Source organism: Dromaius novaehollandiae, chromosome 10 (genome assembly GCF_036370855.1).
Source record: "Dromaius novaehollandiae isolate bDroNov1 chromosome 10, bDroNov1.hap1, whole genome shotgun sequence".
NCBI lineage: Eukaryota > Metazoa > Chordata > Aves > Casuariiformes > Dromaiidae > Dromaius > Dromaius novaehollandiae.
This window is the reverse complement of record NC_088107.1, coordinates 19,673,946-19,694,797: the sequence shown is the minus strand read 5'-3', so window position 1 is coordinate 19,694,797 and position 20,852 is coordinate 19,673,946. Positions and strand designations below refer to the sequence as shown.

The 20,852-nt window shown below is 38.4% G+C and overlaps 1 protein-coding gene across 3 annotated transcripts in view; it reads left to right on the top strand.

Moving 5' to 3' along the window:
- The window catches only part of RORA (RAR related orphan receptor A), a 396,655-nt gene that overhangs the window by 261,980 nt on the left and 113,823 nt on the right, over positions 1-20,852 (top strand). For all 3 annotated transcript variants that reach the window (XM_064517505.1, XM_064517502.1, XM_026113411.2), the window contains exon 2: positions 10,233-10,262. In XM_064517505.1, coding sequence (XP_064373575.1) covers positions 10,233-10,262 — 30 coding nt within the window. The remainder of the gene's footprint in view (positions 1-10,232; positions 10,263-20,852) is intronic.

Sequence of the window (20,852 nt, the reverse complement as noted above, 5' to 3'; positions counted from 1 at the left end):
GTTGAGTCAGGAAGTATTGTGCTAGTCAGAATGCCATCTTTCAGGTAAAATACACAGCAAATTCTAGTCACTTCGTAACTATATCCCTTTTCATTCTGATTTTCAATCTGACCAGCTCCTTTCCATTGCTGCCAGAGCCGTATATTTGAGTAGTCTGTGGCTGCATCTGTTCTGTGTTGGAGCTGACCATCGTCACACCATGGACAAAGCAAGATTTGCAGGAGGGTGGTAGAAACTGCTTAAAAGCATTGCAATGGGCACAGGCAAAACTTACTAGCAAGGTGCTCTTCTCATTGGCATTAGCCTGTTTACAGTATTGATGATAATATTTGTTCATTGTCCTCATTTTATTCAGCAGTTTAAAATCTGTAGAAGCTGAAATTTCATTTTGACATGGATTAAGAGCATACTAATGCTTTAATACAGGATTTCCAGGAGGAGTCACGTTTGCCAGAAATTGCTTAGCATATGCAATAACCACTGGCTTCAAGGGGCAAAAAGAGGTAGTATTTGTATTCTGACATGCAAGAGAATTATTCTGCTTTGAATACATTAATAAATTGTAGTTGGTTATCCAATTTAATGGCTAGTGTGCATGTTATACTTCCTGCAGACAGACATTATCAGAAATGTTGTATTTACTTTTTATTAGGTAAATTTCTCTTATTTGAAAAGAACTTCCCAATGAACTCCATGTCTTTTCTCATGGTTATTCTTGAGACCCAAGCAGTTAAGACTGATATTTGGTTTGAATTGGTAAGGAATTTTTGTCCTTCTAAAATGTATATCATTGAAATCACAGTCATCTGCACAAACTCTTTATTTCAAGAGAAGTGAACATATTTGACCAAGTCCAAAAAGAGTGAGAATACTTTGATGTAACTAACCAGCAGGGCATGTGGCAGCATCCTTACTAATGAAGCATTTTGGATGCAAGGTTTGGTTTAAACTCTTGTAATAAAGAGGAATAGATGCATAATGTAGAATGGAAGTTCCTGAAGTCCAAAATATTTCTTTCCTTTTGATTTGCTATTTGGATTTTGCTTTCACCTTAAAGAAAGAGGTACATATACAGTAATCCATTCCAGCACCACCATTCACTGCAGACTATTTCAGAAAACTTAGTTAGATCATTAACTCATGAATTAAGTAATTGTATTTCATTTTTTCATTGTATTTTATGAATGCATACAGATGCCAGAGGAAATCTGTATTCATAGATCAGTATTTTATGATAATATGCTATTCATGGACAACTCCTGAAGAGTTTTGTTTCTGGTTATATAAATACTGAGAAGATTTCATTAGCTGTCTTCTGGAGGGTCAGTGAGAGCATATAAGATAAATGGATATATTCTCAAATACAACAGATTTTATTGTAATGTATTGTAGGATAGAATAAGAAAAATAATTTTATATATTAAAATGCATTCTAAAACAGAAACCCATTCTTTCTTTCCCTGACATCAGAACATCTACATATCCATCCGAATATCCATCAGAACATTCTAAAGCATCATCAAATATATTTAAGTATATAGTATTTTTAAATAATGAACTCATATCACAGAGGATATAAGGAACAGTGACCATAGCTACACATTTGATAGTTGTTTGGTTTTGTTTCATTTTGTTTTGTTTTGTGTGTGTGAAAGACCTTTGGCAACCTGTATGGAAATGTTCACATCATAGTGGTAGGCACCTGAAGGAGCAGAATTGGGGACTAAATTGAGACTTATTTTATCTCCTGTCTTGAAGGAGTGCCTTCAGGTGAGATTTGGAGCAATCAGCAGCCTTGTGATTTTATCGCAGAGTTGACATTGGTAGCTCAGCTCCCAGAACCATACATGAGAATTTCAGTTTTGCTCTAAGGGGAGTCAGAGTCCGCGTTCCTGGAGAAATGACTGAAAATTGTTGACCTGAGTTGGCATACAGGCAAATAACTCCCTTTCTCAACTTTTTATTTTTATTTCTGGACTTTTCTGTACCATCAACTCTTTGATGCCTGACTCATGATTTGAATGCTGAGAGTTGTCAATAGTCTTGACCAAGGCAGTCTGCAGGGCTTGTGTAAGCATGGAGAGCTGCTTTAGAAAGCACGTTTAAACAGAATGCTACTTTGAAATTACTCTTAAAATATTCTTGGGATGAGATGCTTTATATGATAGGTCTGAGGGAGCAGCTAAGTAGAATGTAATTACATGGTTTAAAATGGAGGAAGAAGGAAGTGCTGTAACCTGTGCACGAATCTAACCTGCCAGCTCTCCAGCGCACGTGCGTGTGCGTGTGTGGGGGACACCCCCGCACGTGCCCCTGTTACAAACGGTGCTGTCTGGCTGATCCCAATACCGCCAAGCAGGGAGCTTGCCAAAGTGCCACTGATGGTTTAACGGGTCACACCTGTGGCAGTGTCTCCTTTGTCTGACACCGCACTGAGCGGGAGGGAAGGAGACCCGTAGCCAGTGAATCAAATAGTAGCAGGGCCAGCGGTGAGGATTGACCTCCCTCAGGAAGCTGCAGGTATTACAGGGCTTGTTGCCTGGGTGTCCGGTGCGAGGTAGATGCATGGGTGCCATTAGGGTGCCCTTGGGGCAGGCCTGCAGGCGGGGGGGCGGGTGCCTGGCACGCCGCTGGGAGCTCGCTCGCTCGCTCGCAGCAGGGCTCTCTGCCGTGCTTATGGTAATGTTTTACTGTCACTGTTAAAGCTAGTAAAAAGGTGGCTTGCAGTGAGGCTCACAGTTTAAATAAAATATACAGTATTAGTAAGGTCTGTGACAGTTTTAAAGAAATGTTGGATTTCTTTACAGTTTGTAGTTTATTTCAAGAACAGCAGTGGTTTGCTTGGGTTTCTGAAACTGTGCATTCAGCTGGATTCCGTCAATGCAGTTGTGTTGCTCTGTAAGACTGTGTTCACGTCCTTACTTTGTGATTTGCTCAGTCAGTTGGGTAATTACTAGTCATTAAAACAAAACTAATTCAGAGTTTTCCTGTGAAGATTCCTGCTGGCTGTACACTCTCCTGTATACAGTTCTGAGCTGTCTTTGGTTGCTAATGTGTGAAATACGGCCCGAGTGGATGCTTAGCCTGCTCCCTAGGCATGTGTTCTGTGGTGGCGTTTAGTGACGTTTGTTCATCTCTCTTCTCTTCATCCGCGTCAGTGTTTGTGCGTGAGGACAAAAGAAATGTTAATGCTCTGGGGGGCCTTCAGTGAGACTGTGCAAAAATGAAGAAGTGAATAAACAACATCTTCTTTACAATTAAGAGTTTCGATCATCATTTTCCCCAGTGAGTTCAGTATTTAATCTCAGTTCAGAAACGAAACATCAGCACTTTCCTGTGCATCAGTGATGTAGGATGCTATCATTTATTTGCGCAATGATACCAACTGTTTGTGTGTGAGGGATCAATGCGTAAAAGGGTGACTTTTCATGCAGCGTCAAGCTGATATTAAACCAAGATTTCTGTACTGCCAGGAACAGAGTCTTTGTAGGAAGATCTGAAGAAATGAGTTGCATGTGGCCAGCTGGCCAGAATGATATTAGGGGAAAATGGTTTGTTAATACTTATGATAGGTGGGAAGTTAGCATCTCAATTTTGGCCCAACAGTAAGTACGTGTGTAACAGTATTGCTATCTCAGCCTTAAACACTTGCACTTCAATCATGAATTTGTCTCTGAACTGAGGCTTGCTTCTTTTGGAGTAGTTTTGGCATCAGACGTTTGAATTCAGTCTGGAGCCTGTTAAGAATTTCTGATTTGAGAATATCTGGACAGAACTGAGAATTCAACAGATGGCAAATATTTTGATAGTTAATTTGATGATAGTAATGTTTTCTCTCTAATGTATACTCTGTGGCTTCAAAAGAATTAGAGTAATTTGTATTAATATTTTCTCAGGTGCTGCTACCATTTTAAGGAGTTTTGGGTGGGGGAGGCCATCAGCGACTGAAAGGTGAAGTCGTAAAATGCAGCAGAAGAGAGTCAGAATCAGGAAGCCAGACTGAGCTGCAGCAGCTGAAAAGGTCATCCATCTTAGTAAAAATAGGGTAGTTTTTTTAATCCTTGGGTTTTTTTAATCTGTTGTTCTCAGATATCCTGCATCCTTGTCTGATAGTGTAGGAAGTAAAAAAATAGTGTTGTGGAAAATTTTCTGTGGCTTCAAGCTCAAGTGTGCGACACCACAACCAGAATGTTTCCCAAGCTCTTCGCAACGGTGCAGCTCAGGGAAGAGGCTGAAGTCCTGAGGTCACTGTATGGCTCTAGGAGCAGGACTGGACTAGCGCCCCAAAATAAAATGCTGAAAAACAGGCTCACTGAAGTAAGAGATAAGAAGCAGCTGTGAATTACAGGAGAGCCATATTTTTTTGATCAACGTTAACTGAAGCATTTAAGTCACTCAGTCTCGATGTCTGGGACTCAGTGTAGTTTTTGGTACATTCGTGGGGACTTTATAACAAAAGAATGGTCTAGACCTAACTGAAAACCCTTGCTGTTTTGCACAGTGAGCTCTTTCCTTAGCAGCAAGAGCTGTGAACAAGCCTGGGGAAAACTGGAACATTATTAAATATTTTTATGGTCATCATAATTTAAGTGTTTTTTAAAAGCTTTTTGTAGAAGAATAGAACGTTTCATTGTTCTTACGTCCCTAATGCTTTGGTGCCTACTGTATGTTGTCCTTGAACTTTGCTACCCTAGCACAGAATTTATCTCTCCTTTGAGTGAACTATAAGCATTGTGTCCATTAACAATTTTTGAAACAAATTACTAAAATTACTTGGAGTACTTTCAGTAATGTGCAGTGATTATCATTGACAACTTTTCTGTCCTAGACAAGGACACTGTTTTGCAATGTTATTTTGTTTGGTTAAATTCACTCAAGTTGTATTTCCAGCACTTGGGTGCGTATCATTTTTACCTTGGTCACTACAAACAGTGCCTACAAAAATCACGAGTCTCCCTCAAGTCAGAAGTCCTAATAAACTTTAGTATAAACCATTGTTAAAGTTTCTAAAAGAATATATTCTTGTCTGAATACATTCAAATCTATTATTCTGCTTTGGTAGGTTCCCTGCAAGTGCCCGAGTGTTGCATACAATCTTCCCCCTTAATTGCCAGCTTCGTGCAGTGATAAAGTAAAAAAGAAGTGGAGTGACAGGATGAAACGCAGTGGGATCCATGCTTGTAATACATTTTCTGTCTGATTTTACACAATATGTCAGGCAGGAGGCTTAGAGTTTAAAATTTTAACATTTTTTCCGAAGATTTGTGATCTGCCATAAGAGGGCTAACTTCCAAAATATACCAGAGCCACTCTGCTGACTTTGGAGGGTGGGGTAATGTGTTTAAAAAAAAAAAAAAAATACACACAGAGACACACACGAGGGAAGTATCATATACATGTATCATCTACTTACATATGCTATCATCAGACCAATAATAAACACCTGATTTTGGCACAAAAAGCAAAGCAAACTATGTAAAAGAGAAGAAAACACAATGATGCCAGTGATGCGCATCTTTATCCATACAGGCTTCTGTGGAGCAGCTTCTGTGGTGGTTTAAGAAAATTGCACTCAAGAATATTCTCTTTTGATATTTTGCAGAGTAATGTATTCTGCCAGACAGGGGACTTTTTACTTATCATTCTGTACATCAAAGTATGTTTTCCCCTTGAAATATGGAAAGTTGACAACTGTACAACAGCAGCAGGGATCTGGGTTCACAGAGTAAGCAGTGTTTCATTATGCTTCTTCATTTGGATGGGTGACTGTGAGAAATAGCTTATGATGTATAAAATATCTGAGTCTCTTTTTGTACTTGAAGACATTGTTATCTCTATTTGAAGTTGGCTAGAGAAGGTCAGCCAGGCTAACTGCTTGCAAAAGAATATCCTGTCTCTGCTGGTAGATACTCTTTTCAAAGTTCATTGCATACAGAAAGCTATTTCTGTAAATATCACCCATCATGGCAAATTACATACAGTTAGTGGGAGGGGGAAAGGGAACGTTGTATAAATTCTTTTAATTTAAAAAAATTGATTGCTGTTGCAAAGAGCATTGCATAGCAAAAGTCTGTCTAAGAAGTTAATTTGTTTAAGATTTGGTGTTGATCAGGAATGTCAAATTGCACTGCTGAAGTGATAAATTCTGTGATAACTGTAATATTGAAACTTTCACTCACTGATAACCATGGCAGTGATATATTGTGGTATTTTCATGACATTTCCTTTGCTTTACTTTGAAGTCTAGCTGGTTAAGTCAGGAAGTCTTTCTGTATTAACAACACTGAAGCTAAGGTTGTTTCTTGCTCTCTTTCTTTATCTCTTTATTTGTTTTCAAAAAATGGAAAATTGGCAGTTTAAGAGAGTGCTAATGATGTTAAGTGGTCGCATATTACTCCAGGATATCGCATTTTGAAGTGAGCCCATATATAGAAGATTTTAAAACAGTGTTTTTTCTTAGATAACATTTTAAAAGGACTCAGGATGTTATCTGTGCTCCACTTATTAGTAAATAAATAAAACTTTGTCTTTCAGTAGTGTATTACATTTAGGTTTTATCATATAGTATCCATTCAAATCTACATAAATCTATGGTCCAGTCCCAGAAATATCTATGAATGGGAGTAATCCGAGTTAATTGTGCCTAATCTTGTGAAGAAAATTACTGAGATGTGTTGGACTTGCCGAAGTTGGTCCTCAAGAGATCCTCTTAATTTCAAAAGAATTGACTAGTTGTCTGTGTAACACTTGCACAATATGACTCAAAAGAAAGGCGTGCAAATATATAAGTAAGCGAGAGTTAGCACTGTCTGAAAGAAAGCCAAAGCTCATGCGACTCCTCATTTTTTCATTAAATAGTTTTCAGACTGATTTTTTTTGTAATGCTCTTATTTTTGGAGATTATTGTACTTCTTGATTGTTTTGAATATCAGAGTCTTTAGCCTCCTGTCTTAAAACGAAAGCAAATTGCAACGATGCATGGCATATTTCATATTTGTATTTAAAGCACTAGTTGTTCTGCATCTAACCTGAGTAACTGTTTAGATATTCTGGTACATTTTTGCTCAAGCTCTTACATGCTTATAATTACTGGTGTGAAAGGGGAGGCTTCTTGAAAACTCACAAATTAAAATAAACCAATTTAAACATAAGTAAAAAATCCTGATTAATTTAAGTCTAGTCCTCTTGAACTCATTGGCAAAATTAATCCTGGTTCCACCAAACTGCAGTTAGTCTCCATGAAACCCCAGTTCCAGATAAAATACTTTGGTTTTATTGCAACTAGCAGTGTAACTATGAAGAAGACACAAGCAAGCCCTACCTCCAAGTTGTTGTTTTAAAAGGTTATCTAAAAATATCTGCATAAAACATCTAAAAGGCTTTATCAGGTGCTGATCAGTAATTGTTATGGAAACATTTGATTGGAAAAAATCACCACTCTTTTCATATAAAAAAAAAATTAGGTAGAAAAATATAAGCGCTAACATTTCCACCAGTGTTTCATATATCAGGGAGAAGTAGTCCCTCCGTCAGCGAATACGGCTAAGTCTGTTTTGTGCTGTGGCAAATCCCATTGTGAAGAGGCTGTGAGTAATCAGAAGTGACAGCATAAGCACTTTCTGTTCAAAGTGATTTTACAGAAAGCATTATTTTCTGAGAAAAGAACACATATGGCTCCCATAATGCTGAAAGAGCACTGATGTATCAATTTATTAGCAGTAGTTTTGGGAGAGCAAGTTGCAAATGGTGTTCCGATTAAAGCTTCTTTTCTCTGCATTTCCCATTCAGTAAAACGTGCTGCAGATTGTAGGAGCTGGCCAGAGAGGTGAGGGCAGAGGGGACGGCTCCTGCCAAGGAAAGGGTAGGACAGTTTGTCCCGATGGAAGAGGCTGTGAAGAGCGGTGCCTGTTATTCCGTGGTCTCTCAAGGCATCAGACAACAGCAAAAATGTTCTTCCTTGGGAGAACAAATGTTCCTAGGGAGGGCTGTAATTTCAAATTCAAAGGGTAAGGCAGACCTTTAGAAAGACCTAGAAAGAGGAGTGCATATAGCAAAAAGAGCACAGATACTGACAGTGCATTTTAAGTGGCATTTATCCAGCTTCAACATGGATGCTTTGGGTCTCTCTGCTTCTTCTCACTTTGCCCCTGTTCTTGCCCTGATCTAGCCCCCCTATAATAATGCATAGACTTTCCTTTCCATAAAATTCTTCAATATTTTGACTTCAGGAGTTCAAGCTCCTTTTTATTTGCTTCTCTAGCTAAATTAGAGAAGCTGATTCTGGTCTAGGCTTGCAATGTCTGTTCTCAGAATCCCTCCACCATTATCTGCCACCTCCCTCTTTTCTTCTGTGCTCAGTCAGCTCAGTGCGTTCCTTCCATACGTCTGCTTCCTCTGCTGCAAAAGCCGAGAGCTAGAGGAGTTTCTAGGATGCTGTTCCTTAATCCACAAAAAAATACACTCACCTCCTTGACACCCATTTCTGTCTTTCTACTCTCAGCCACCTCAGTAAGGATTTAATTGGAATGAAAATCCAAGAAAGCTGGCTCTTACAAACTACAAATTTAAAGGATGACTTCGAACTGTGTTATAGCAACCTGATGGGTTTATTATTGTTATGCTTTTTCCTTTTCATTCTTACTGTTTAATCTGGCTCTACAGTTTGAGGCTAGAACCCTAATTCCTAGCATGAGGAGCATATAGATTTTGGTTGAGACCTTTCAGATTTAAGTCAGTTTACATTCAAAATCAAATTTTAGTATTCATGTTTTTGTAAATTGCTTACCAATGTCTCCCATTTACTGAATTACTCAGCAGAACTTCTCAGGACTCCATTTCCCAAAGCCTGGAAACTCTCAACTTCTCTTTTTGCAGGAAAGAAAGGTTGAAAACCTCACACTTGTGGAACTTTATGATTGAAAACCAAAGGGCAGATAGCAATGCAAATGTAATTTAAAGAATATACCTTCATGGTATTAATGTCAAACTTGATATCTAAATATTTGGAGTTGGCAGTGTGGATTTATATATGTGGCAAAAACATGGATACTTTGAAAACTGTTGACTTTAGAAATTAGCTCTAAATTTGCAAATAACGTATCTTCATTTGCTGAGTTATTATAACCTACTTTTGTCTCCCTGAGAAGTTCCGTAACAAAGTAAAGAAGCCTGAAATAAAAGCCTACTTTTTTCATAGTAATCTGTTTTTGAAAGAGGCAGTTAAAGAAGTAGGAGGGTAGCTAAGGAGATAGAAGTCTGTCTTTCTTTCATAAATAGTAAGCAAAACAATTTCCAAAATTTCATTACAGGCCTAATCACCAATGAAATGTTTCAGATATTTGTACTGCTTCCAGTAAACTCTTTCCCTTCTCATAAAATTCCCCCCGAGGAGAGTGAAACTTAACTACTGAGAGGTCCAAGTACAGCATCAGTTATTTACTAAAGCGGAGACAATATTCTTTATATTCAAGCATGAATTCAGATGACATTTAACAGAGTTAATTTTATCATTATTTGCTATTATGTATTTTGCCTGGTTCTATTCATTGTGTCGCTCTCTGTAAAATGCCTCTCAAATTTCACTGGCACGGGGCCATTATTGGTGATCACTGCCACATGCCTGTCTAGCATTAAAACATCTTTATTACTTCAGAAACCGTATATTTAACAGCTTGGAGATACTTGCATCTGGCTTGGAATTATGGCAAGTAATACTTATATTGAGAGAGCTGTTTGTTTGGTTTTAATGAGCATAAGCCACAGCTTGCATTCAAAGAACTACTTGAACTTAATATCATAGCAAATGAATTGGTGTATTGTTCAAATCTGTTCTGTCTGGGTAGGTTGATGTGTGTTGGTTGATATGAGTGAGCATGGGAAAATTTTTAACTGGGGAAATAAAAGAGGGCTTCCATAGTATTGTCCGTATATTCCTTTTACACTGGCTTCTGTTTTAAAACAGCATCCCATAGGTAGGTATTACAACAACAAAATTTAAGTAATACACGTTGAAATGTTTATTTATGAGGTCTAAGGAGAGAATATAACGTTTAAGTCTGCATGCAAAGAAGAGAGATCCTACTAACTCCAGCATTCACATCACTGTGATGTACATTCCTCTTTTATAGTGGCTGCTGTGTGTCTGAAGTGAAAGAGCTGAACAATGAAATCTATGTCAATAGAACTTACGTGGTGATCACTTTGCTAACATGGGTGTCATTTCTGCCCTACAGGTATTTCTGTAACAAAGAAGACTCATACATGTAAGTAGCATCTTTTGATTTGGCCTTCTCTTACAAATGGAATTCATGCTAGTGAATGCGTTGTGGCTCTCAGATTGTGAAGCATCTGTCTGGTCTGAGAAGGCTCCATTTAAAAAATTCTGGTGGGTATTCTGCATTACAGTGATTCCAGTCCTGGCTTGAAATGTCATCCAAACAAGTATGCGATGTGCACATGTGTGTATGTGTGTGTGCATGCGCCTATGTGTTAAGGCAGAGGGCAGGGAAAGAAAGATGTGAAGAGAAAAGGCAGAATTCCTTGTTCTTATACGTGTACCTTACAGCTAATTGGTAAGTAGTGTATCCAGAAAACACAAGTGGGGGAGGATGGTGTATTTTTATATGGCTGTTATATATGCAGTATGAATGAAATAAAAAGAGATTATTTAATTGAAAGTCTTCTCTCCCTTCCTGTGCACTAATCTGTAAGATAGATCATTTTCTGCTTGTGCTTAAGGAGACCTTGGTGGAAATAGGAAGGCTACCGTTTTGCTCTCAACCATATAGATAAAAACTCCTCATAAATGGCAACCTTGGAAATGGATGTGGATGTGTGCACTGGCTTACATACACACTTACTCTGAGTCCCCTTCTTCAGAGACACCATTATTGGGGATCAGCTCTCATCTACTCTGCAGTGAGCTACTGTATATCCGCACAACGCCAAGAAAATGTTTTGCTTTATAGCTGAAGGAGAGATATGTTGAGATTCTTCTGATCCTGTGAAGGTTTGGAAATCTGGTAGCACAGAAACTGTACTTGCCTATCATCTCAAGTATTCATGGAATAGAAGAAAGTTGAGATTATTAGAGTTTGAGAAAAGCCTTCTAACAAAACAGATGGTATGCTGCACAAAACTTAAAATGATATATGCATTAAAATTATGTTCATAGCAGCTTCATAGGGTAAAAGTGGTGTCATGAAGTATCTTACATTAATTTCATTTTTATTTCATTCCTGGTTTTAAAGTATTCATGTAATGAAAAATCTCGCTTTGATATCATATGCCACTTAAGAAATCCTGCTTTACAGAGTTACAGTATACAGTTGTTTGATGTAAGAACTTCAGATGAGAAGCTGATTGATTTGAGTTTTGAAGCAAATGTTGAATGTCACAAACTTCTTTTAGAGCACCATGATGCTCCTTTGCTTAGGTGGGCTTGCTACTTAATGCATTTTTAGGATGAGATCTTCTTTGGATGTATGCATATATGGTTTCCATTGTCCTAAATAGGAGCCACACATAGGCATCTGAGGGCAAAATTTGACCCTTAGATTTTTGGTGAATATTTGAGCTCATGCTGACTGAGATTGACAGTACAGGAGACTGAAGTCCTCTGTATATCCGCAGGGCAGGCATTGTACAGACAGCTTCCTTGCACAGCCTTGCCCATGAGCTCAACCCTGGCCTGGAGCGACCACTCTCTCTAGAGGTGGTAAGTAATTCAGTATTTATGCTAGCTCAGTCCTGGGCCTCTCTTGTATAGAGGCTAGTGACTGTAAATGGTGGTTTGTAACACTCCACCTGGAAATCAGCAGAAACCACCCTATATATTTTGCATACAGCAGTGCCATGCTGACCTGCTGTGAGAGAGCCACATCTCCAGTTCCAGTATTCAGTACTTTTTATAAGAAAAATTAAATAGTAGCCACAGACCTAAAGAGCATAGGAGATGCTTTCTTAAGCCACACCAGACTAATAAAGAATCGTCATCTTGTATATCTCAGTGGATTCTGTCTTTGGGAACTATTATAAAGGCAAAAAAAAAAAAAAGATGTATTCAAAAACTGTATTAGATGATTAGTTACTGTTCACTATCTATGGCCTTCAATCTAGTTAAAGCAGAAATTAGGGTCCCAGCATCTTCTGTATTAAGTGAGAACTATGTTTGTGCTATTTTAAGAGAACTGTCAAAGAGTAGTTTCCCAGTTTGTTAATCAGTTTTCATGCAGTCACTGAAGCATGAACAAGAAAGTTCCCTGTGTAATGGGAAGATAAGCTTCCCCATTAAGAAAGGATTAAAATAGAAGGAGCAACATGCAGTAATTGGCATGATGAAAATGTAGACTACATTTGCCAGAAAGTACATATATGAGGTTTCATTCAGTTTTGGTTGAAGTTCTTTTAGAACTGATCCCTGTTACGACTAGTTCATGTAGAGCAAGAATTGATGTAAATTGTGCATCTTTGACACTTTGACATCACACACAATAGACGTTTTTTCTGTATTGCATTGAAAATTTTTATTATTGTATAGAAAAAATAATGATCAAAATAGTTTTGGAATAGCATGAAACAAATATAATTATATATAAACACCCAGATGTAAAAATTACAAATCAAATCTATGTTGTTGAATTATAGAGCTCATCAAATGCAAATGACAAGCAGAATTTTTCTGTATCAAGTCTCTTTACCTAGAGTTTGCTTATCACTCCATATCACTATAAATAAATCGTATCCAAATCAAGTGAAATGGAGTAGGATTTCTGTAAAGAAATTTCAAAAGCACTTTTAAAAACACTTTTTGGAGTGTACGTATATGTTGTCTGTACTGCTGTTTAGAAACCTGGATGAAGCCATGTCATTCCAAGTTTACAATGTATAGCATACAGAAGTGTTGAGTATAATCTAGCACTTATGTATAATAGGGACTATAATGACCTTTTGACTTAATTACTGGAGTATGTCGTGAGAAAGTTTGATACATTGTGCATTTGAAGCATCAGGTTAACCCTTTTCAGACATTATCCTGATGGCCATTTTCATTGTATAGGTTTTGAAATCGGTGGTGTTCTGTCTCCACTTTGTTCTTCATAGTTTTATTGTTTGACATTTGAGGTTTATTTTAACCCCTTCCTCGCATCAGTCTTTGATAAATGTACTTTGTTGGCTGAAATTGAACTACTGTGCTGAAGACAGGTGCTTAAGTCATTTCTGAATCAAACAGTAATTCAATATTCTTGCACACGCAATATAGTGTTGAAGAACCATAGGTTGTTCATAATATAACTAGGTAAATAAAAAGCCTGAGAGGTTTTCACTCTTCTTGGTATAACCCATTTTATCCATATCCTCTCAACTTCAGAATTTGAGAGCTACAAAACTTAATATTTTTAAAGATTGTAATAGTCTTCCAAGGAGCACTAACAGAATGAATTGCATCTCCCTAAATATGTGATGTTGCTTTCAGTAGGTTAAACAAGATTTTGAAGTAAAAATGCATACCTTCTGTCTGTTTGTAGGGCTGTTCTCTCCTGGGCTCACATGCTGACTGTGTTAAGTTAATCATCCTCTTATATAACATTTAGACTAGCTGAGTTAGGTATTAGAGGCCAACTCCTATCTCGTCTTCCATACAAAGTGAGACTTCTGGTGTTTCAGTCCTTTCTTGGCTGGAGAAAGACTGAACTCATGCTTAGATTCTTTATGAAGTAACAGGTCATTTAGTTTAAACTAATATTGTCAGTACAACGTGCTTCCTCGTGTGTTTCATGGGCTGAATAGAAAAGTGTTCAAAGTCAGCATGAATTTAGATGCACAGCTTCAGACCTTTTGCAGATTCAGACTGGCATTGTATCAGTGAGTGTAAAGACCTGAAATGCTAGGAACCAAGGCCTATGGAGGGAGGACCTAGCATCTAGTACTTCCTGGCATGGGTTAAAACTCGGTCCTGAAATAGGTAGTATTTCATCTCTGTCTTCTTAAACCTAAAGCTTGCCATGCTTCGTGCAAATGAGACTGATGGTCTCTACCAGCCCATTTGTGTATTAGAGCTATCACACAGTTAAATCGCCTTATTTTGCTTTAGATCCTTTTTGCATCCTGGGCACTGACTTTCTTTAATGAATTTTGACTTGACTACCTAACAAAGTAAGGAGATGTTTCCTGCTGATGTACCCAGAAGGCTAATATTATAATTAATTCTTGATGTATTGGAACCTTCTTTCTCTTGCTGTGTGAACTACAATGAATTGCAGTCAAAAGCTTTAAAGGAGTTTGATTACACAGCTAGACTTCATATCTGCACAGAGGTGCAGGTATATTCACTTATTTGCTCCTCAGATATATTTAAGATAGAAAAAATAACATGGGGTTTGCAACCCTTCCTTGGAAGTGATGAATTCATTTTTAGATTCCACTGGATGTTTCAAGATCTTTTTTACCTAAGTATATTCTGAAGGTAAGTGTTGTGTTGATTTCTTGAGTTTTCTTACTGGTCTTCCAGAGGCACTGTGAAACATAAAAGGTGAGTAATAAAATGTTCTTGATTGAAAGAATCCTGTTCCCGAATGCAGTCCATCTAGTAGTGACAGAAGTAATTTCCAAATACTGCCAAAGTGAAAACAACTGCTGTTATCCATTTCCTCAGTTAATAATGTCATAGTACAAGAAATACCTACCTGAGACGATTGTGGAAGGAAGGGAAGAATTCGAGCTACTGTTGAACTGCGTATGTTTACAAAGGCTTGGTTTCAGAGTAGATAGAGTAAGTTACTTGCAGCAGCTCTTGCAGAAATTGAGGGAAGATTCCTGCCCGAGTTAACAATTTTTGCATGTATACGTTCAGATTAGTCTAGCCTCCAAAAAACTAATACAAACACTTTTCAGAAGTAATGTTGGTTTTGGGCATGACTTGGGCATTTGTTTATGGCACAACAAAATTTCCTGAGAATATATTTTTACTACTTCTACTTCCAGGATGTAAAGACTAGTCTCAAATTACATAAACCAGTCAGGTTTTACACATCCAGTATATTTTTAATTGTTTTAGCCCAGAATCTCACTGAAGCAGTGCTTAAACTCAGTCCTGTCTGCTGGCAAAATTCTTGCATTTGAGCTGAGAGGTTATCTCAGCCATGGCTGCAGTACAGAGTGATGGGTATGGCTTAGAGCTGTCTCTCTTATTTGGGTCAGTGACCCAGATTTCTTGCACTGAGGATGCAGGCTAGATTATTGAGTGCCAGCAGCTCTCATGTTTTCACACGTGTCGCCTGCAAGCCATACAACAGTTCCCACAACACACTAGAGGAAGCTCATAGGTTGCTTCAGTTTTCTGCAGCAAAAAAGAATCAGGAGCCCCTGCTCCTAGTGAGAGACATGTGTGAGCAAAAGACAAGTGAGGATCCAGGATTAACCACACTGCTCACAGCTAGGGGCTGCTCACTAGGACTAACATTTCAGCGAAGGTACACCCACAGGTCACTGTCAATATAGGGTGTGTGAGGTTTGTGAGCTGAGCCCAAAACTGTTTGACAGCTGCCTACTTCGTGCGCTTAGACTAAGTTACCATCATTTGGAGAGAAAGAGCATGTTTCTTTTGGCAGTCCCAGTGATAGACAGCCAAGTATCTCTGTTCCTGTACCCAAACCGGGTCACTTTTCATAGGAGATAGAAGATGAAGTTCTACCAGCTCAGCCTGTTTCTTTCCTGCCCTTATGATAAAGTTTGCCTTGTTGCTAATGGAACTTTTTAGTTTTGCTTCTTTGCCACTATTCTATCCTAAGTATCTTATGAGGAGTCAGACATTAAAGGCAGCTACAAAATGGTGTTCAAAATGTGCTGGTACTCAGTCCACAGCAATCTGATCAGTTAAGCTGTTGGGAAGTTTGGCTTCATCTCCAATGTATACATAGAGAACATTTTTCCTTTCTTCCTGAGGCAGAATTAGGTCAGAGCAGCTATACCTTCTTGATACCTAGACTGGATTGGTGGACTTTCACATTCCAGTGTGTTACCACTTGTTGTCACCTGCCGCCTGAGCTACCACGAGTTTTGACACTTCCTTCTTATTCTCTTTCGCTGCCTGTTAGCGTGTGACGCTGCCATAAACCGCGTCTGGAGGTTGTGCTGCTTCGATTCTGTTGTGACAGGTACAGCAGTGAGAGTGCTGCTACTTGTGACCCATGGACTAATTTTGTTTGTCCTTTAGTAGGTATCTGTGTTTGCTTGTAATGGAAATAAAGGTGTACTTTGGTATCACATTCATCACTGTATATTTTAAATGTTTATACCCAAGATATATCCCAGTTTAACAGAAAATACTTATACCAAAGGACTGTATAGATTAACACTCCTTTATAACAATATCTAAGCTGTTTGCCCTTTACTTCAGGCTAGGGACTTCTCTTCTTTTGGCAATTTACCAAAATGGTTATTCTAGAGTAATTTTTCTTAAATAGTAAGCATCCATGTATGAATTCCTTAATTTTGAATTAAATATTCCTTTTTTTTTCCTGAATCAGAAATAGGCAGTTTTGGTTCAGAGTAAGAATGCCGTATTTGCACTGAAATTATTAGTTTGTTATTGTCTAGGAGGTAAGGAATGTTTCCAAAGCTGGGCACTAGTTTTGAAGACGTGAGCTCCTGTTGGACAGTTCAGTGGGGACTATACGCTTTTTTACATGCTAAACAAAAGCATTTGCATGATGAGCTGGCAGCTTCTTTAGCAAAGGGTGGAGGTAAACCAGTCCCTTCTGCTATCTGAAATTCTAAACCAAGCTGCTATCCCATACCTTTCCTCTTTCCCACCTTAAGCTCTGTGTTCCTGCACCTAAGCTCTGAGTATTCCTATACCCATCTCGTGGTAGTTGTTGGCCTGGAGAAGTATCGGAGTGTGTACTTTAAGAAGACTTAATGATGAATTCATGTTTCAGGTTTACACTGCAGTGGGAAGGTGTAACTGTAGCACAGGCAGGTATGGTTGTCTATTCACTACCTACTATCTGTAACGAGCCCCAGTGATGGAGTGACATAAAGTTCAGGTGTCTCAATAAATACCCATTGTCCTGACAAGTCCCTAAGTCTTTGACTGGAGCTTAGATTGCTCTATCTTCACTACTGCTGTAGCACAAGTAGCCAAAAAGCAGATAGCATGCCTATCCAATCCGAAATCAGGTCCCTCATACGTTTGGCTCTAAGCACTTGCTTAAAAAAAGGGCATCATTTGTTAGAAGAAACTGAGAGGCTGATTTGGGACAGGAAACCCCTCTTCACCTTCTAAGATGTCAGCATATCCCAGAACTGTTGCTCGCTGAAGTTCCAACAGCACATGGAGGTTTGCAACTTCAGTCGAACTCAAGACCTGAATTTGTATTCTTCTCTAATTTTACTTTCCACATTTTATTTATAGCCACGGGTCTCACTGCCAAAGATTTCTTTAAGTATGTTAGTTTGTTTAATTGCATTTAGGGGTAAATAAAGGTTATTAATTTTTTACTGATATGATTTATAACTACTTAGGACATGACTACTTAGTGTACTTCACCTCATGTGTTTTGTGTGCCAGCTGAAGTAAGTAAACGATACATTTCCTCACAAAATAGGGTTCTGCAGAAAACTGATGGTTAACAGATCTGCCGTTAGCACCAAGGCCTAAAGAGAACAGGTGAAAACTAAACCCTGTCCCCCGAGGCCAATAAAATAGCTGTTTGGTCCCCTGTGTGTAACCTCCTAATAACTTTACTGGGCAGCCTTAAGATCCCTTGGGGGCTTCTCTGCAAGAGCATTCCCTCTCTTTGTTCAGATTGCTTATTAAAAATGATTTTATAATGAAGTTGCCTCAAATAGCAGCTACTTTCCTACTTGTCCTTGAAGCACTGTTTGCCCTGGTGAAGAATCCTAAGACAACTATCTAGGGCTTTTCTCTTGTTTAAAACTTTTACTGAACTACTGCTATGCATGATTTTTTTTTCCTGTGAGCCAAAGGAAACCTGTTCATCAGCAGCTAGATATTGTACGTTTAATTCAACTTTGAAGCCATCCTGGTAAAGTATTTGTTTTGGGTTTGTTTTGTTGGGGTTTGTTTTGCCATCACTGTCAATCAATCAGTTCTGTTCTCTGCAAGACAAAACACTATGTCCATGACTTGTTTGGTGCTTGACAGAGAAGGAATGCTGCCTTCTCCTTGTGGTGACAAAGATGCTGAATACTAGGGCACAGATAGTGACATATTCAAATAAATCAGTAGAGGAATTCCAGTAGAGGAAATCAAATGATTAGTAGAGGAAATGAAGATACATTTTAAGGACTAGAAAATGTTTCTGGCAGGCTTGGGAGTGGGAATACGCAATGTCAGCAACGGCATGCGAATGTGTGACTTATGACAAGGATACAGGTGGAAATCTATGGATGCTCTGTTTCTTTTCTTCATGATAGGCCTAAGCAGTGAACCATTTTCCCCATTAAACTTGTGATATTTGTGAGGCAGCCTGTTTGGCCCTTTGCACATGTAAAAGCACATACAGTTAAAGCATAGGAAGAGCTTTTTATTAATGCATGTTTTATGCCCTCACAGAATCCCTGATCAGAATTAAGAGAAATCTGGTGCCTCTTATCTTCTACTAGTTAGGAGCTTGGCCTCTGCCTGGACCCCAGCCCCATGGCACACTTGGAAAGAACATTTCATTTTCTCTAAGGCTGATAGTACAGGCAATTAAGTGCACTGCCCCAACGTCCCTGGGGGATCTCTATTAGCTGCACTTTAAGCTATTGTCAGGTCTCTTCTCAGGTTACGCTCTTAGTATATAGAGCAGTGTCTACCTATATGTGACTTTTGGCTGTAACCATTGATTGTGGACATATTTTACTGTGAGTTTTTTTGTGAATACCTTAAGATAGGTTTTTCTGTGTCTTCATAGCAAAATAGATTGCAAAACATTGCAAACGACAACAAGCTAAATAACAGCAAACAGATGCTGATAGACATTTGCAAAATGTTAATCATCCAGAACTAAAGTGTGCGTGTGTGTGTGTATATGTTAGATTATAAGTCAAACACTTCTAAATTTCGGTTACCTACCAACCTCAATTAGAAAAGGCAGAAAAAAAGGAAGTGGTCTTAACTTTTGCAGATCTTTGTCCAGGGGTAAATCCTGACCCTTTCCACACCTCTAATACATGTTAGTAGAGTTTATAAAAAATAAATTCAAATTTTGTTCACACTTCATTTCTTTCTCTGCTCTGTTCTTTGGGATGTGTAGCTGATGGGCAGGGACTTTCTCTTCCATATTTAAAAGATTATGGAAGTTAATGTTCTTAGGAATGATGAAGTGTTGGGGGAGTGTTAGATTTTGGACATTAAACACCTAAATTCTGGTAGTCTCACTGATGGATGTTAAAAGCTCAAAACTAAATTTAAGCTGTTTGTGGGCTTAAGCAGTAAATACATTAGGAATGTCTACAGTGTTCTCTTATAACAAAGTCTTACCTTACAGTTCCCCAGAAAGTTGATCTTGCACTATTGGTACCTTTCTCTTTCTCATCTATTCATTTCTGAGGGCATTCATCTGATGTCAGAAACACTGAAGTTAAGTCACGAACGTCACTTGTGCAAAGCACTCTAGCAGAGAAAGCATAGGACTGATCTGAATCCTCTTGCAGCTGCTGGAAGAATTCCTGTTAATTAAAACTTGCTTTCACCAGCCCCTAAAAAGCTAGCAAGAAAAAGTCTCCTCTCTTTTTGAAAACCTCCTATCTTTAGGACTCACATAGCTTTTATTTCAAATTAATGTTTGCAGCTCTATAAGAACAGTCATCCACAATTTCGATATGTTCATTGGTTGTGGAAGAGGACTGTGTTGTGGGCTGAATGGAAGCTTCAAAATATGGGATATTCTCCAAACTTTAAGACTTTAATCCAACTCTGAAAGCAATAGTGGTTATTCTTAATAGAGCCACTAAGTTAAAATCAGCATTTTTTGAGGGGCTTCTGTACCAGAAAACTGACAGTTCAGACCTCTCCAAGTCTGCTTTTGCATTCTGGCTATGCTACAGTGCAACAACTGTGAAAACAAATAGAACATGTTACTGCTCATGACTTTCTTCTTTAATATGTGGATCATAGAGATTAAATAAAGTACAATATGGTATGCTTTGGCTCTGAATAGTCTGGGCCTAGGTAGCTCTAACTATATATGCAGAGAAATATCAGCACACTGGAAGCCTTTTGAATACATCCTTTGCAAACAATGATGATAATGTTCTCCAAAAGACTGATTCAATCTCTGCTGAAGTCAAGGGGAGGCTCCCTCTAATTTCTTTGATGCGGGACCAGACTTAGTGCGAGGCTGTGTCAACTTGATTTGAACAGTTCCTTAAAGTCACCTCCGTCTTTATAGAAAGATAGGTCTTTGTTTCTGTGAATGGATTGTCATCAAATACAGCAAGGTGTTCGGTTTTGGACAACTATAAAGCTAGGATTAAAACACGATCTTTAGGTCCGATTGCCTATTTATTCAAAGATCAAAAGTCTGCTCCCAAAGGAAGTGGTTTATTCCCATGCACAACATCACTGATACCCTTTTTCAACAGATCGAGAATAATCTGTCCTTAGAGTTTCTTTGTTTCACTTCATGACACAGTTTTTTATAACACAGTCTTGCATTTTTTATTATAGTAAGGCTGGATGCTAATGACTCTAAAACAAGCTGAGTCATATGGACATCTCCAAGGTTGGTATCTGAACCAAAAAAGCACATTTTATTATCTAAATTTTGAGACCAGTGACTGATTCCATCATTCCTAATATACTCATTTATTTGACAATGCATTGTTAGACTTGTGCACTCCCC